The sequence below is a fragment of the Macaca fascicularis genome, chromosome 1 (assembly GCF_037993035.2).
Source record: "Macaca fascicularis isolate 582-1 chromosome 1, T2T-MFA8v1.1".
Lineage (NCBI taxonomy): Eukaryota > Metazoa > Chordata > Mammalia > Primates > Cercopithecidae > Macaca > Macaca fascicularis.
Genome location: NC_088375.1, coordinates 18,403,372 through 18,420,716, shown reverse-complemented (window position 1 = coordinate 18,420,716; position 17,345 = coordinate 18,403,372). Strand labels below are relative to the sequence as shown.

General features: G+C 43.9%; 1 protein-coding gene across 6 annotated transcripts in view; it reads left to right on the top strand.

Annotated features, from left to right (window-relative positions):
• COG2 (component of oligomeric golgi complex 2) overlaps nt 1–12,795 on the top strand; it is a 52,467-nt gene extending 39,672 nt beyond the window's left edge. For 3 of the 6 annotated variants that reach the window (XM_045391835.2, XM_045391836.2, XM_073998840.1), the window contains exons 11-18: nt 2,425–2,486; nt 3,948–4,099; nt 5,795–5,992; nt 6,927–6,999; nt 7,289–7,428; nt 8,909–9,048; nt 10,201–10,381; nt 12,100–12,795. In XM_045391835.2, the coding sequence (XP_045247770.1) occupies nt 2,425–2,486; nt 3,948–4,099; nt 5,795–5,992; nt 6,927–6,999; nt 7,289–7,428; nt 8,909–9,048; nt 10,201–10,381; nt 12,100–12,201 (1,048 nt within the window). In that variant the 3' untranslated portion in view covers nt 12,202–12,795. Of the gene's footprint in view, nt 1–2,424; nt 2,487–3,947; nt 4,100–5,794; nt 5,993–6,926; nt 7,000–7,285; nt 7,429–8,908; nt 9,049–10,200; nt 10,382–12,099 lie in introns of all 6 variants that reach the window. The other 3 variants (XM_005539802.4, XM_005539803.4, XM_065547729.1) reach the window with 1 other exon arrangement.
• The last annotated feature ends 4,550 nt before the right edge of the window (nt 12,796–17,345 follow it).

Here is a 17,345-nt window from a genome sequence, read left to right as displayed (position 1 = left end):
ATGTTCCTGATACTTCAGAGAAAAAAAACAGTAGGCATCACTATTGTTATCGCCATTGTAATTTTTATTTAAGTATTATTGTAGCCCTGTGATGTTCGTGGAGGAATATGTCTAGAGACCTTCCCCGGGCCTATATTTAAGAATTTAGAAATGTTTGTATTTGGGGTTGCCCTTCTTACATGGATCCTGTTGAGAGTAGAATGACATTTGATGTGCACATGAAAACCACAGCATAGCTTTTCAGATTTCAACAGAGGTTCCCTCTCTCTTTTGGCCATTTTCCAAGAAGAAATATGTTCTGTTGCTTCATTCCTGGCAGTTACCGCACAGCAGAGCTGTGTGAGGGGCTGGTCCCCTGGCTGGGGAGCACACCTAGGCCAAGTGACTCGGGCAGTTGTAATCATACATCACTGTCCCTGCTCAAAGATAGGCAGAACCTCTCTGTGAAGTGCAGGGATCAAGGCTCTGCTGCATTTTTTTGGTCCTTTTTCATTTGTATGCTTTTCAGAATTATCGTAAATATACATAAAACTCTGTAGCCCATGTCTTTGCATAGTACTAAATTATACCTATTTTTTCTTATTGGTTTATAGCATCAAGCTTCCACATTAATACTGCATACTGGTCCATTGAATATACTGCAGATTCTGTAACCATATTCTTTCTTTTGGCCATTTAGGTTGCTTCAGTTTTTCCCTGATATAAACAGTGCTGTGTCAGCTATCAGGCCTTTTCTGTATCAGGGCTAACTTCCTGTATTTTGTTTAGATTTTGAAGAAAGGCAGGACTGGGGGTCTGAGGTTGAGCTCTAGGAGCTGATTTGCTCTCCCAGGTGCAGAGCAGTCCCATCTCCCTTGTTCCCGTGTTCAGTGTCACTGCCTCCTCTTACTGCTGTTCCTGGGCTAGTTTCCAGTGCTCTATTATTATTATTATTATTTTTTTTTTGAGACGGAGTCTCGCTCTGTCGCCCAGGCTGGAGTGTAGTGGCGCGATCTAGGCTCACTGCAAGCTCCGCCTCCTAGATTCACGCCATTCTCCTGCCTCAGCCTCCCGAGTAGCTGGGACTGCAGGCGCCCGCCACCACGGCCGGCTAATTCTTTCTTGTAGTTTTTTTTAGTAGAGACGGGGTTTCACCGTGTTAGCCAGGATGGTCTCGATCTCCTGACCTCGTGATCCGCCCGTCTTGGCCTCCCAAAGTGCTGGGATTACAGGCATGAGCCACCGCGCCCGGCCTGCAGTGCTCTCTTATCCCACTTTTCCATCTGTCACTTGTTCCTTCTGTACCTCTCAACTGCAGCAGGAAAAGACTAGCCTTTTGTGAGCTTCACTGGGCAATTAGAGAGTTCCTTTCTTTCCATGGGGCAGACAGGACGGCTACTGGAAACCAGCCAGCTATAATGGTCCAGGATAGCCTTGGTGTCTTCAGTGCTCAGCTGTGTTGGGTAGGGCTGCAGCTTTTTGTGTCAAGCTGTTCTTTTTATTCTTTAGACAGTTGCCTTTAGCTCAGTCTCTGAACCGCTTTTTAAAAGCACACTATGTACTATAAAAAATAATTTCATATCAGTTGGATAAATTGATATTGAGCATGCATCAGAATTCATTACTAGTAAGGCAATTAGCAGGTGACAAAAGAGCATGCTAGTAAAGACAGGTATGAAATTGGAAGAGTTATACAGTTAGAAAACAATGCCTGCCGAAGCAGCTAGCTTAAAAAAACTATATAACATGCAGCCTTTCACAAAGTCATAAAAACATGTCCATATCCATTATTAGAACAGAGGTCTGTGACAGGATGAGCTGAGGTGCCAGGTGAGCCAGCTGTCATCAGGAAAAAAAGAACGCACATCTAGGAAGCACTGGTACAGACACTGAGCATTAGTACCCAAAGGGCAAGTACCATGGACGTGGGAGAGGGTCAGCAGATTAGAAGAGCACCAAGCAGCGAGTTCTAGTTTTAACTGGCTGCTTCCCGTGATTTTTCTCAAGCTGCCAACACAGGTACAGAACGCAGCTTTCTTACCCTGGGGACGTTTACCTACCTGTGATGGTGTTAAGATAGATGGGTTGGAGGAACCAAAGTTTTATGGCCTTGAAGTGAATAGAGGATCATAAGCAGGTGCTACTCACCTGACAACTTCTTGATGGAGACTTAACTGGCAGTTTGTTTAATTTGAGAAACATGGGGAAGGTTATGATTCAGACCAGCTGCAAATAACAGAGAACCCTTATATAACAGTGGCTTAGTCACGATTTCTTGTTCAGTTAAAAAAAAAAAAAAAAGGCTGGGAGAATAGGCATTTCGAGGCTGGACTTACCAGCGAGTGACAGAGAAAGTTCCTGTTACTTAGGAAAAACAGAGGATGGATAGGGAAAGGCATCTGTCAGAGTCATAAACACTAATTCGTGTTCTTGTTTTTATCTCAGATTTAGAGAAATAGCAGGATCCTTAGAAGCAACACTTACAGATGTCCTGGAAGATGCCCCAGGTAACACCCCCAAAGTGATAAGTGGCATGGTATCCTAAATGAGTTCATTCAGTTCACCATGTCAGCTAGATCATAATACTCTGAGCATACTTTCACTGGTTTTTTTTGTTTTTTGTTTTTTGTTTGTTTGTTTGTTTTATCATGCCTTAAGTTGGACCTTAAAATCACTTAGTTTGACTTTTTTTTTTTTTTTTTTTTTTTTTGAGATGGAGTCTCTCTTTGTTTTCCAGGCTGGAGTGCAATGGCATGATCTTGGCTCACTGCAGCCCCCGCCTCCCAGGTTCAAGCGATTCTCCTGGCTTAGCCTCCCAAGTAGCTGGGATTACAGGCATACACCACCACGCCTGGCTAACTTTTGTATTTTCAGTAGTGACAGGGTTTCACCATGTTGGCCAGGCTGGTCTTGAACTCTGACCTCAAGTGATTCATCCACCATGGCCTCCCAAAGTGCTGGGATTACAGGCATGAGCCACCATGCCCAGCCCTTCTTTTTTTTAATAAGGTAAAAATAAACCAAATAGTTTTGGTACATAGAGTTCTTGCTTTATAAAGATGAAAAAGGAATAAGAATATAGGAAACAGACCTCATTTTCATTCCTGAATATAACTTGGCCCCTTGGTGTGCTTATGTGATCAGCTGGTTTTTTTAGCAAATGGGCTGTGATCTGCCTTCCTCCCAGGCTGAGGACTGGTCTGCATGGTAGAGGGTCAGGGTGCTCCTGCCTCTCACTGACAGTGACTCACAGCTGAAGCATGCATCCTGGGCCTCCTGGGCCCTGGCTGCCTATGCTGGGCTGCTGGGCAGGTAACAGCTGTAGATATGTGGACTTAGCAGTACATGTTTGCATACTCTGACAGCCTCATTAATTTTTGTATCATATATTTATTCCTAGTGACCACTGAAATACTGTGTGCTTATATCTAGGTTCCTCGACTTAAATTTCCACTCTCTTTTATGCAGCTAAGTCTCCTATCATTTTGAATCAGTTTTAGCTTCAGAATTTGTTTTCATCTGTCTTTGCCAAAAATGGTCATATGTAGTTAACTTCTTCTAAAAGAATAAGAAGTATGTTGAGATAGAGGAAGACTCTTGTGAAACAGGACAAATTTGAAACTGAAGTTTAAACCTCTGCAAGTGATTGCCACTCCAGCCCATGTTTGTTGATTGGGTATAAAGTACCTATTAAACATTATTTCTGAATGCTATATATGTTTGATGTTTATCCAGACACCTGGGAGATAGTGTCATGTAAAACTGTGCGTGGCATGAAGGATGTGGTAGGGAACATGGATTGTGGCCACTCCTCATCCCTGTGCCTCCAACAGCTTTACTGACCACATGGTTTTCTTCAGAAGGCCACTTTCTTTACCTTTGAATCATACATCAAAAGTCTCACATTAGATTATAGCCTAAAATTGTCTGAAATTCCTTAAATGTGTGTTGTTGTTGTTTTTCTCTAGCTGAAAGTCCATATTGCCTTTTGGCTTCTCATAGAACTTGGAACAGCCTCAGGAGGTGTTGGTCAGATGAGATGTTCTTGCCATTGCTGGTGCATCGCCTGTGGAGATTCACTCTGCAGATTTTGGCACGATACTCTGTGTTTGTCAGTGAGGTAAGGGCTGGCCATGGAGCTCATCCATAATCAATACTGATAAAAATTAAAGATGTTAGGCTAACTCCTTAAGCTTTTTGTAAATGCCATGAGAGCTTAATTCAGAGGACCCCAGTAGTCTGACTTCCCAGGATTATCTGCAGCTCTGTTTCTGTGTTTCACTTTTACTCCTGCAAGCATTGCATTTAGGGGTGTCTATTATCATGAACTTGTTTTGTTGAAAAGCACCACTCTGGCAAGTCCATGTTTTCCCTTCTCAAAACCAGATTCTTTGAACTGCCTCCAAATTAAAAAAAAAGATGTTCATTTTAATTTCAAGGTGATTATGAAAATCATTAGAAATAAAAATAGGTGCATTTTAATACTTAATATTTGGAAGGTTACAAAACGATATTGTCATCAACATAAAAAGGTATTAAAATTGTCTTTTCTTTTTTGAATATCCTTTTCCCTTTTCAAATAATCAAATGTATTAAATATCCACATGCCCTTGGTGACTTATTAATACTCTACAAAAAGCCAGAAATTCTTGATCCACAAGAGCGTTAGTACAGTCCAATGCTCAGCACCAGCCCTGTGGGTTCTTACTAGGACCTCGGATAGCTGTGCTGCCCTTTCTCTGGGGGAAGCGTGAGTAACAGACTCTCAGGTAAACCAGTCATGGCAGTGTGAGGAGTATGCAAAGGAGATGTGTTCTAAAAAATAAAAAAGACAACATGGAGAAAACAGCACACTTTGAATAAAATCTTTGTTATTTGGAGTAGGAAAGGATCCCAGTCCTCCTCTTGCAGTGTATTTTAATGGAAAGAGTGTCAGCTTTGGAGCCAGTGTCAAACTTTGGCTCTTGAACTTTTTAATTCTGTGGACCTAGAGAAATTAAGCTGAGTCTTCATCTGGAGAATGGGAAAACAGCTTCTATACGTGGCTGTTGTGAGGATTTATTTGGACTAAAGCTCCTGTCAGGTAATGGGAGTCTAGTGAAATCTAGTTTGTCTTTCCCTTTTGCCTTCCCTCTGCTCAGAAGCGTCTTAGTGGACCACCCTGGGCCGTCAGCTGTTTCTGAAGACCGCTGTATGATTCACCTGACAGAGTTGGGTTAGGACGATTATTCAGTTAGGCTAAGCATGCGTTCTTGCTAGCCAGGAATTCTCTGTTTATCTGTAATAGATTACTTTGCCCTGAATGTTCATTATCCCATTCTATCCCATTCTTTTCTTGATGCTAGCTTACTTCTTTTTAATTTTTTTCCCTTATAAACAATGTTACGCAAAGAACACTTTGTTTTTTGTATTTGAAGGTTTGGATTTTGATATTTTACCCTTATTAATTATAATTACAAATATGATATGTTATTTGCCTAACATAATTGATTTTTTTTTTAAAACTTGTGATGTCCCCAAAATTAATTTTATTGTGGTTTGGGTACTTTATTTTTCACATGGTTTTTTTTATCACCAGAAAGTAGACAAGTTCCAGAAGGTAAATGTACATGGGGGCGTAGTTTGTCCTTGTTTCTCTTAGTACTTCACTCCTTCCTGTAGATACAATAAGGTGTACTTTTATTAGTAAGTTTTTACTAAGTGCTATGTAGACAGCTAGCATTTAATGGTGAGTTATTGACACACATATGTAATATATAAATGCTCATGTATCTTGCTAGTGTAAAAGTAGTTAATCAGTGAAATCCTTTTTCAGCTTTCACTCAGGCCCATTTCTAATGAAAGTCCCAAGGAGATCAAGAAACCTTTGGTAACTGGTAGCAAAGAACCTTCCATCACCCAAGGAAACACTGAAGACCAAGGAAGTGGTCCTTCAGAAACAAAGCCTGTGGTTTCCATTTCCCGCACTCAGCTCCTGTATGTGGTTGCAGACCTGGACAAGCTTCAGGAGCAGGTAAGCCTGTGTCCCAGAAGAATTCCAGGTGCTTGGTTTAATGTTTTCACAGGAGGTAGCATGTGTAAAAGGCAAACACCATTGGGCCTTACGGGGCTTAAATTGTGGGGCCCATGGGTACCCCAAGAGAGAACCGCTCACCTCCCTTTCTAGGTGTCCCTCCAGCTTCCGCTAACAGATCATGTCCATATAGGGTTTCTAAGGGTGTGCACTTCTTCTGCGTGGAGTGCATTCTGTATTGTATTCACCTCCACCCTGCTTCCTTTTCGGTAGTGATGGGACAAGCTGGAGCAGCCATGCTTCCCCCGCTTTTTTTTTTTTTCCATTAGCTCACCTTATTCTGCTCAGGCATGATCTTTAGTGGGCTGGATTTCAGTTCCTTTACATTAATTTACCCCAGTATTTTCTGTTGATGTTTAATCTTCAGCTATACCTTGAAAGTGCTAAAATACTAAAACTTCTTCCTCTGTTTTCTCTGTATAGATCCATATGTTTTTGCTTGTAACGTTAACTCTGTGGGGTGAATGTAGTGGTGAAGTCCTCTGATACACAGTTCTGCTTTCCTCAACGTTAGATATTTTGTGGTGCTTGAATAAATACCGTTTTGAATTTTAAAATTTGTATGTTTTCAGTAAGAATATGGTCTTTACTGTGTCTATTTTCGTATTATGGAGAGCCATAGAGTAGAAAATGTTTTTGCTTATTTTCTGTGCCTGTTAGTAGCCATTAAACCATGTGATTTCTCATGTTGTTGAAATCTTTTTATAGTAAAAGCATTAAAACTGTTTCTTTCCTTTGATGAAAATTACTGAAATTCCTGATTTTAGATTCACCATTCATTAGCAAATTCTAGCGTTTGTAGATGCAAATAGAATCGCCTCTTCCTTTGATTTATAAAAAGTAACTGAATATATAAAGTGCATATTTATTTCAGCTTCCAGAACTCTTGGAAATAATCAAGCCAAAACTTGAAATGATTGGCTTTAAGAATTTTTCTTCTATCACAGGTAAAAATGAATCTTGACTAAGCAAATCTTTGAATAAGAAATGATTTAAAATAAAATTTCAGAGACTGTAGGGTATATTTAATTTAACATTTTCTTCTGTAGTTGTAAATCCTTGGTTGTTTCTCTATTCTATTCTGTATTATAACTTCTCTAAATAAGATGTTTTGTTTAATTCATTTGATCTGATTTATTATAGTACATACTGTAAATGCTGTGACAGTATTTCAAATGAAGTTCACATCTGGGCCTGAGCATGATGATTAAATCCAGTCTTTAATCTCAACAGCAGCCCTGGAGGACTCCCAGAGCTCTTTGTCAGCCTGTGTGCCCTCCTTGAGTAGCAAGATCATCCAGGATTTAAGTGACTCTTGCTTCAGTTTCCTAAAAAGCGCGCTGGAGGTTCCCAGGCTTTACCGAAGAACCAATAAGGTCAGCGCCATTCATGGGAGAGAATTCTGAGGTGGGGAAGTGTGTATTAGGAAAGCCAAAGAGGAAGGAAGGAAGCGGCGGATTCCCGGGGTAGCCTGAGACAGACTGAGCTCATCCCATTCTGAGAATAGTATTGATGAAGAGAGGGAGGTTCGGCAGGGGTGAACAGGGGCTCTGGGCAACAAACTGAAATAGTTAGACCTTTCCCATCCTATCCTAAAAGTATTTAAGGATGTACTCAGTTTCCTTTTGGTCTTGCGGAAAAGTATGTTTTTCAGAAAAAGCGTTTTAATAACATTTTAAAGTCCTATACATTTTTGTCTCCATATCTGGTATTCCACACTTTATATCTTGTTCCCTCTTTGTTGTTACTGGAAATATAGTTGGCCCCTGTGTCCCCAGGTTCTGCATCCACAGAGCCAACTGTGGATCGAAAATATTCAGGGAAAAGAAAAACTACAACAATAAAAAATAATACAGGCCAGATGTAGTGGCTCACACCAAAATCCCAGCACTTTGGGAAGCCAAGGCAGGAGGATTGCTTAAACCTAGGAGTGTGAGACCAGCCTGGGCAAAGTAGTGACATCCAGTCTCCACACATAAAAAAAGTTTTTTTAAAAAAAAAAATACAAATGTTAGTACTCTAAAGATGATTTAAACTATACTGAAGGGTGTTCATAGGTTTTATGCAAATATGATGGCATTTTATATTTGCTCCTTATTGTCTGATTTGAAGCTGCCTCTCGGAAGTGGGAGAGAGAGAGACCTATTTTATGTTGCCAAATATGTTGTTTTTCTTCAGTAATCTACCAACTCTCCCTTTCTAGTCAATAGGTTGCTACAGTAATATATTTCCTGAGAGTCTGTGTTAGGGTCAGACCCCGTGCTAGACACTTTACATAGTCTTACTATCCTCCTACGAAGTGGGTGCTAGTATTGTCATTTGCAGATGAAGAAACCAGAGCTAAGAAAAGTTACATTCCTGAGCCTGGATCCTTGCTTCTCAAACGGTGGTCTGATGATCAGCAGCATTCACATCACCTGGCGGGTGGGAGCTCGCTAGAAAAGCACAGTCCCAGAACTCAACCCTTCCACCAACAGAATTAGAACCTGAGTTTTCTGCCCCCAACAGAATTAGAACCTGAGTTTTACGAGATTGCCAGGTGATTGATGTGGACGTGAAGCTATGGGAAGCAGCCCTAGTTTCGATGCCCTGAGCCGTGGGTGGCTGTGTCAGCCAGCACCTGAACCCAGCCTGGCTCCAGACGTCACCTTCTTGTGCTGGCTCTTCTTATTCCCTCATGTTCTCCAGGCAGCTTTCTGTGGACCCCAGTGTTACCTTTGGGAGGGATGGAAGTTGTTCATGTCTCAAAACTAGAACATTAATAGTATCCTTTTGGACTTGAGGTCTGGGTAACTTACTCTGTTTCTTTTCTGTTTTTTTCCTGTGCATCTTTATCTCCTACCAACATCATTCCAGGAGGTCCCAACCACAGCTTCCTCCTATGTGGACAGTGCTCTGAAGCCCTTATTCCAGCTTCAGAACGGACACAAGGATAAGCTCAAACAAGCAATAATTCAGCAGTGGCTAGAAGGCGCTCTCAGTGAAAGCACTCATAAGTAAGTAAATTAAAAGTAGACCTTGTGGGCCTTGCTTAGAAGAGTCTGCGGCAGAAACCCCCGAGGCCATCAAGCACTGCGTATGAATAAAGCAGTGAGACTGCCTAGCGCTTCTTCACTGGATTAGTCAGAGTGTGGTCCCGCAGTTTGCTACCTCCCTCCCCACACCCCCGCGGACAGCCCGTGGGCCGGCTTCCTCTGCCTGGGTCGCAGCCTCACTGGCCATGTGCACAGTGCCCCTGCATCTCCTGGCCCTGCCTACGTTCCCTGCAGGTGCCGTTCTCCAAGGTCCAGCCACATTCTTCTTGGAGGCCCTTTCTTTGCTCAGCCCTGTCAGTCCAGAGTGGCTCTAATCATAACAGATAATCAAAGAACTTAGGTTGGTAATCAAGGAAGAGAAAACATACATTTAAAAGTAATTACAGCTGACAAGGACTCGATTCCTAAAACCTCTAAAACACATGAATGTCTTTTTCTAATGAAATATTATTTTCCTAAATCAACAAGTATGCTATTCAATTTTGTTACTGATTTTGTTTAATTATTAAATATTAATTTTGCAGTAGTATTTTATTTACTTAAGATTTAAGTGGCCATTTATGGGTTAATTTAGAACATAACAATAATGTCTAATACAGTTTTTGTGGGCAAATGTATTTCAAATGCCAAGTAACCAGCTTGTAGACAAAGCTTTGAAATATAACTCATTTATAATTTCAAAATTATATTGAGAGTATTTTAAAGACAATGAACTTTATTGAAAATTCTGAAATACTTTTACACTCTAAAAGATGAACTGTTCCTAGAACTGATTGGAAATGAACTTGTTACTTGATCTGGGGCATGAGCTACAGATGTCCACCGTCGATTAAATTTTAAACAAAATCCATGCAAATACATACTTCTTAAATTCTGAGGGAATGCTGTGTTAGACACTTAAGACTATATATACACATATGTGTCTGTATATATGTGTGTGTATATATATAAAAAAATGATTTTAAGAAACTTAATGACTTACCATGGCTGAATTTTCGTTGGAAACGAATTTGTATCTTAAAAATCTCTTTTTTTGGTCCACAAAGCCAGTCACTGTATTTGGTGTTACACACAAATGCCTCTTTTCACCAGTAAACGTGTCTTCTGCTGAAGGTACTACGAAACCGTGTCAGATGTATTGAACTCTGTGAAGAAAATGGAAGAGAGCCTGAAAAGGCTGAAACAAGCCAGAAAAACCACTCCCACCAACCCCGTCGGTCCCAGTGGTGGCATGAGTGATGACGACAAAATCAGGCTGCAGTTGGCCCTGGATGTTGAGTACTTAGGAGAGCAGGTAACCCATCAGCCGCCGGCAGCTCCAGTGAGCCTGAAACCAAATTCTGAGAGCCGGGCAGTTACTTGGTGGCTCACGTGATCCCAGAGATGCTGTTGCAGTGGCTAGGGAATTGCTTCCCAAGTGTTAACGACTAGGAGTCGGGGCTCCCAAATTATTTTGCCTCTAGGCAATATGAGAAGGAAAAGGTAGAAGAAAATGGAGAATTCCCGTTTTGAAGTCCAGTGGCATGCTCTCTGGTGCTGTTGCCATCTGCTGGTTTCCCCAGTGCCCATGCTCACAGAGCTCACTACAGTGGGACTTTTTGGTCAAGTGCCTGATACTTAATTGGTGCTAACCCCAGGCTTTTGAAATCCTTGCTGGTTTAGCTTAAAATAACTGAAAGCATTTATCCCTCTATGGTGCGTAGGAAATCCTCTGAGCAGACCTCCTCTGCTTCCCTGGTTGGCTTTTGTAGGTTTCCTATAAAACACAAATTTTAGAATCATGGCATGTGGCTGAATGGTAATGTGGATATTATCACTTAAGATATGGATAACATGTAATGAATGTCTGAGGTGAAAATGAAATTTCATCATAAAATGAAATGTTATGATACTGTGAGGACAGTTCATAAAACCTCTAGATGTTCAGAAACTGGCCTTCTAAACTGTTGAAGTGTCATCCCACACAGTAGTAGGTCCTCAAAGGAGGCCTTTCCAGAGGGAAAAAAATTGAAATTATAAAGTTTCCATAAGAGGACACTTGGTCTTGATTTGGAGAACTGAGACAATGTTAATAGAAAAAGCAAAAAAAAATAAAAGCAGTCAAAACAAGACCCTTGATTTTCTAGCTTACTAAGGAATTTCTTTTACACGTCATGATCATCACTGAAAATTCAACTGTTTTCTGCTTTGAGATGAATTTAGAGATATATCCTGGTAAAAGTCAACTGCCATGTTGCTTTATTTGGCAAAAAAACCTAAAGACTTTTTACAAGCAAGAAAGTATATTATAGAAAGGTGAAGAGCCAATGAGCAAAAGAAAGGGAAGGAAGGAAGGAGAGTGGGATAGGGAACTAAAAGGAAAGAGAAGGGAAAGAAAAGGTGCCTCCGCAGTCCCGGTCCCCAGAACAAACCACAGAATGCTGACAGACACTTGGTGTGTATCTTTCCGGATCTTTCTCTGCGTGTGTGGTGCGTGTGTGTATGTGTATGGATGTATACGTGTATGTGTGTTGTTATTGTCATTTTTAAACAAAAGTGGGAACATAGTGTGCCATGTCTCAGTGACCAAAATAATCCACGGTAGTTGCTGTGCCAAGCAAAGTGTTTTCAACTCATCTGATTCTAAAAGGTTTTTGGCAATATGTTAAGAAACTAAGAGCACAGGCCAGTACTTTTTTGAAAATTCTCTACTTAAAAAATAGTTCACTTTTTTATTTCCCTAGTGTAGATTTTCTTTTCTAGTGTTTTTTAGGCCCACAAAAGGGGCTCTTATTCTGTCTGATTTATTGGACTAAGATAAATTAACCTACTGGCTTCTTAGAATGGTAAGTGTTTGACCCCAAAAACCTCACATTTTACAAGAAGTAAACCCTTTGCTCTAGAGGAAAAAATATCCTACAAGTCTTCAGGGAACTGTCTTCTGGTTTAGTAGAGGATGAAGATTTTCTTTCTTCCCCCTCCCACATTCAGCTTGAATTGCAGTAACGTAATTCATTCTCATGGCCTTTGCAGATACAAAAGCTGGGACTGCAAGCAAGTGACATAAAAAGCTTCCCAGCTCTCGCAGAGCTTGTTGCTGCTGCCAAGGACCAGGCAACAGCAGAGCAGCCTTAAGCATCTTGGAAGATCTCGAGGTTAGATTCTTAAGCAAGAGAAGAGTTGGACTTCCAGGCTGAAGGGGAGAAAGTGACTCTGTTCTCTTAGCAACCGTCCGTAGCGAAGAAGTGCTTCCAGCATCACTCCAGCGACACGCCCATGCGTCTTCTCTCAGCGTATTTGGGTCTTCCTTTGCCCAAAAAGAACACAAAAGCCTTTTTCCATTGTATGGAAGATAGTTTTTAAGACATTTGAAACTTTCTACTATAGTTTACAGAACAAATTATTTTATTTTTATTGTAAATCTTAGTGTGGAAGAGCTGATTTCTAAAATATGATTAAAGTAAATATATACCTATGAATGTCAGGAGTTGTCTCCCTGAGCCTGCAGTTGGAAGTGACGACTGTAGTGGAGTGATGTCCTGTATAGAAACGCCCTTCTCTGAAATAAAGAGAACTCCTGGGCTTTCTAAAGAGGCTGCCGGAGGCCGTCCTCCACTCCCACTGTGTGTGGGAGCAGTGCTTCTGATCCTGCTGTCACCGCAGCCTCTGGCAGGGGCCGGCACCAGTAGGAAAGACCTCCTTCCTAAATAAAAGACGTGTCTCCCGGGAGTGTGTGCTCCTTTTCTTTGGGAATTCCGCACCAGGAAAGCACTCCTCATCACCCGTGCCTGTACTGACATGTGTTCCCTTCCAGACAGGTGCCCCTCTTAGCACCAATGGGAAGGGTCCTGGCCAGCACCAGCCCTTTCTTTCAATGTGTGGGAGTTCCTTTCCTTGGAGGGGTAACACAGCTTCCTTAGGAGTCGGCAGGCCCCGCCCTTCCTGGCAAGCTGATGTGGATAGAAGGAAGGAAGACTGCCCTGAGAAGAGCTGGAAGAACCAGGGAGAGGCACTCCGAGACTGGTTTGTTGGTTCGAACTCACATAGGCAGCATGGAGCACCGTGTAGCCCCTGCCTAGCTGTGGCTTCAGCCCTCCCAGCCTGATGAGGAGCTGGAAGCAGCTATGTTAAGTCCTTAGTCTTGCATTCCCGTGCATCTCAGTCCCTTCTTTGTTCAAAGGTTCGCCGTAGGGAGAGGAAGTAAATGGTAGGGAATGAGAGCAAGTCCTGTAGTTAGCAGGCTTGAGTTTTTTAGCACAGACCGGGATGAGGAGGGCTGGAGAAGTCAGAGGAAATCCCAGTGATGAAAGCACCAAGAGCCAGGTGTGCGTGGAGCCCCAGGGGCTACCACGCGGCCCCCAGCCCACCACAAAGAGTGGCTTCCCCTTTCTGTTTGCAGGTAACAGACCTTGGACAGTGGCCCCCTGTGTAGAGAGCATCTGCTTTGGGCTTAGCGCTGGAGGCCCTGCCCCTGGAGGGGGTTGTGTCCAGTTCTAGAGTTCCGTGTTGGGAAATTTGGTCAGTGACAGAACCATGGGACAGAGACAAACAAGGGATTTCTTCTCAGGGCTTGACCTCCCTGGTGTGGGAGCCGGCTCACCTGGCAGGGCTGTGGCACGGTGCGGTACCATCAGCAGGGCGCCGTCGGAAGGAAAGACGGGCTTGCAGTGGGGGAGCGAGAATGAACTGGAACCCGTGAGGATAAATGGAGCCCGCATCTGGCTCTTGCTGCCTCCTGGTCTCCCCAGTTCAGTGATGGGGTGACGTGCAGAGGAAGCCGCACATGCACTTGGTCCAGGATTCGGGGAAGCTGAAGGAAGAGACTCCACAGGAGCTGGAGGAGTTGCGTGCCTGCCTCCTGCCCCAAGCCAGCAGGAGAGCGTGCAGCTCTGGGTCACCGTGCGGGAGCCGCAGTGGAGCCCAGGCTGCAGCAGCCTGCTGCGTGTGAGCATGCAGCCACCCCACCCCACCACCTGCAGCTGTTTCCTGTGACCAAGGCCAACCTCAAACCATCCAGGAGGGGAGTCATGGGGAACACAGGTCCAGCCTAGCTAAGCCGATCCAGTGCAAAGCTACCTCAGTAACCACATGGAGGTAAGCTACTTCCTCCACCCCAGCCTTCATCGATAGACCCCAAATGTTTGTCCCCATCTCCCTGAGTGCTCTGCCCTTCCCATTTGTTTTAGAACATAGAAGGAGAGGGTTATGACTTAACATCCCCTCCAACTCCAGCATTATTATTCGCATTTTACAGATGAGGAAACGGAGCTTAGGTCATCAAGATAACTAATAAGTAGGGTTGAAACCCAAGCAAGATAATTCCAGAGCCTGGTTTACTAATTGTTAGGTAATTCTCCGTCCCTAAAATCAGCACTACAATAAAGAAGTTGACAGTCAAGAATTGGAATGTAAGTTGTTGATTTCTTTGACCCTGTCAAGCCCCACACTGGCCCTGGACTCAGCACACTGCCTTTCTCAATGACAGCCTTGATGCCATAACTCCTGCTTCTAGGAAACATGCCTGTAATCCCAGAACTTTGGGAGGTCGAGGTGGGTGGATCACCTGAGGTCAGACGTTCAAGACCAGCCTGGCCAACATGGTGAAACCCCGTCTCTACTAAAAATAAAAAATTAGCTGGGCATGGCAGCACGTACCTGTAGTCCCAGCTACTCAGGAGGCTAAGGCAGGAGAATCACTTGAACCCGGGAGGCGGAGGTTGCAGTGAGCCAAGATCGTGCCACTGCACCCAGCCTGGGCAACAGTGTGAGACTCCGTCTCAAAAAACAAAAAGAAAAAGAACAAGAATCTTTGGGTAAAAAGCAAAAGGCTTCAGAGCCTTTGTCCGTGGCTCCCCCAGAACATCTCTCCTTTCTTTGATACGTGTTTTATTTGCTTTGCTTTGGAGAAATTACTATTGAATAAAGCTTAAAGATGGAATAATACTTATATACTATAAACCTGTAATTAGTTTCAATTTTTCTAACATATAGACTTAAAAGAGGGTGCCAGCCACAGGAGAAGTTTTTTTGTTCTACTATAACACTGCTGGGGAGGCCGTGAGTAGGTCATTCGGGGACCCAGGCTGACTGGAAGTCAACCATCTCCATCCTATGGCTCCCAAGTTCACCCTGGGGAAACCTCCTGCGTTCATTTCCAGGGCTGCTGTAACAAATTACCACAAGTGTGGTGGCTTAAAACAACAGAAGCGCATTCTCTCACAGTTTTGGAGGCAGAAGTCTAAGCTCATGGTGTCAGCCGGGCCGTGCTCCCCCTGCAGGCTCTAGGGGACATTCCTGGCCTCCTCCAGCGTCTTGTGGCTCGAGGTTCCTGGGTTACGGCAGCATCACCCCAGTCTCTGCCTCTGTCTTCCCGTGGCCTCCTCCCCTTCTGACGGATAGGGACACTGTCATCAGATTCAGGACCCACCCGGTTAATCCAGGATGATCGCATCTTGAGATCCCATGCTTAATTACATCTGTAAGCCCTTTTCCAAATACGTTCACATTCACAGGCTCTGGGGGTGGGAGGCGGACATACCTTTTTGGAGGCCACCGTTCAGCCCACTCCCCCTCCACCGCAGCCTACCAGAAAGAGAAAAGATTGTGACGGGGACGCCCAGGGTGTGGCTATGGCCCCAGTTTGGATGAGCACAAAATCCTTCCCCCTCACTCCAGTGTGTGGAGCTCAGGCATGTGGGGCCTGGAACTGTAGTTTTAGTTGCGTGTCCAGAAAGGAGAGAAAGAAAAAAAGGATTTGGAACTTCTGCAGACAAACTCCCCAATCTCTGATCTGGGATCAATAAAGGTAATCCTCACGGGTCCCTAGAACTGCTATATAGAGTTGCCCATATGGGAACCCCACAGTCACCCAACAGTGCTGCCCATGGCTTAATGATCCCAGCGATGGAATAAAAGCAGGGTCACTCAGGAACTGTAGTGCAGGAGGTAAGGGCTGATTTTCCTTTGCGGGGCCCTTTTGAAATAACCATGAAGCTCTCTGGTACTCGGGTCTAGATGTCACTCCAACAGCAGCAACAGCTCTGGTGGTACAGTAATTGGAGCCAGCATGGCTGCGTCATTGACGACGTGGACATCTCCATAGTATGTTGATGTCTCAGAACTCAAAAGCAATGATCAACGCAGATGCTAAACTGTTAGATTCTTAAACAAGATCTGTTAGGGGTCCACGTTTGAAGGCAGTGTTATTTTCTCTGTTCACGGCATCTGAATACATCTGGTGGATCTTTCCCTCCCTATCAGCAGCCAGACAATCCAGTCGGTTCCAGCAGTTTGTGAAAAGCAGGCCTTTGCCAGTTGGCAATCCTCTCTCCATGTAAGACCTCAGCCTCAGCGCCCTCAGGGAAACGCTGCTTGTCTTTTGAGATGTGCACACAGTCCTGGTGCTGCCTGTGAGTCTCAGTGTTTGCCCTGAAAATATCCTGCTACTTTTGATCAGCCACTAAGCTTCGTGTTGGATGGCTGTGAACATCTGTGAATTGTTCGGTGAAGGAAGGGTTACCTTCATTTGATTGCGAAAGTTTCTCCATTTTCCACTCAACCCTCAGCTGGTTTTCGTGTGGAGACTGAATTTCAGAACAATCAGCATTCTCATTTTTCCTTAGCTCTCACTAATCTTGAACTAAAATATATTATTGGCCGGGCGAGGTGGCTCATACCTGTAATCCCAGCACTTTGGAAGGCCAAGGTGGGCAGATTACCTCAGGTCAGGAGTTCCGAGACCAGCCTGGCCAATATGGTGAAACCCTGTCTCTACTAAAAATACAAAAATTAGCTGGGCATGGTGGCGGGCACTTGTATTCCCAGCTACTTGGGAGGCTGAGGCAGGAGGATCGCTTGAATCCAGTAGGTGGAGATTGCAGTGAGCAGAGATCTCACCATTGCACTCCAGCCTGGACAACAGAGCAAGATTCCATCTCAAAAAAAAAAGGGGGGGGATTATTAATCTTCAGAGTGGCATTCTGACTGTTTAAATCTCTTGTGTAATCCAGCTTGATGGCATGTTGGGACCTGATTGACCCTCCTATGCTAAACAACTGAAAATCGACACTGTGTGAAACAGCGCCACCCAGTGTTGGATGCCGGCAGTGCAGGGTCCCAGAGAGAAGGGGCAGGTGGGGGGTCCTGCGATGGCCCAGGGTCTCGCATGGAGGGTCTCTGGATGCACAGGAGCATTCAGAGCCCAGCCGACTCCCTGAGAGGAGGCAGTGTGGAGTTTGGGAACACTGAAGAGGCTGGAACTGGGGGTGCAGAGTAATGGA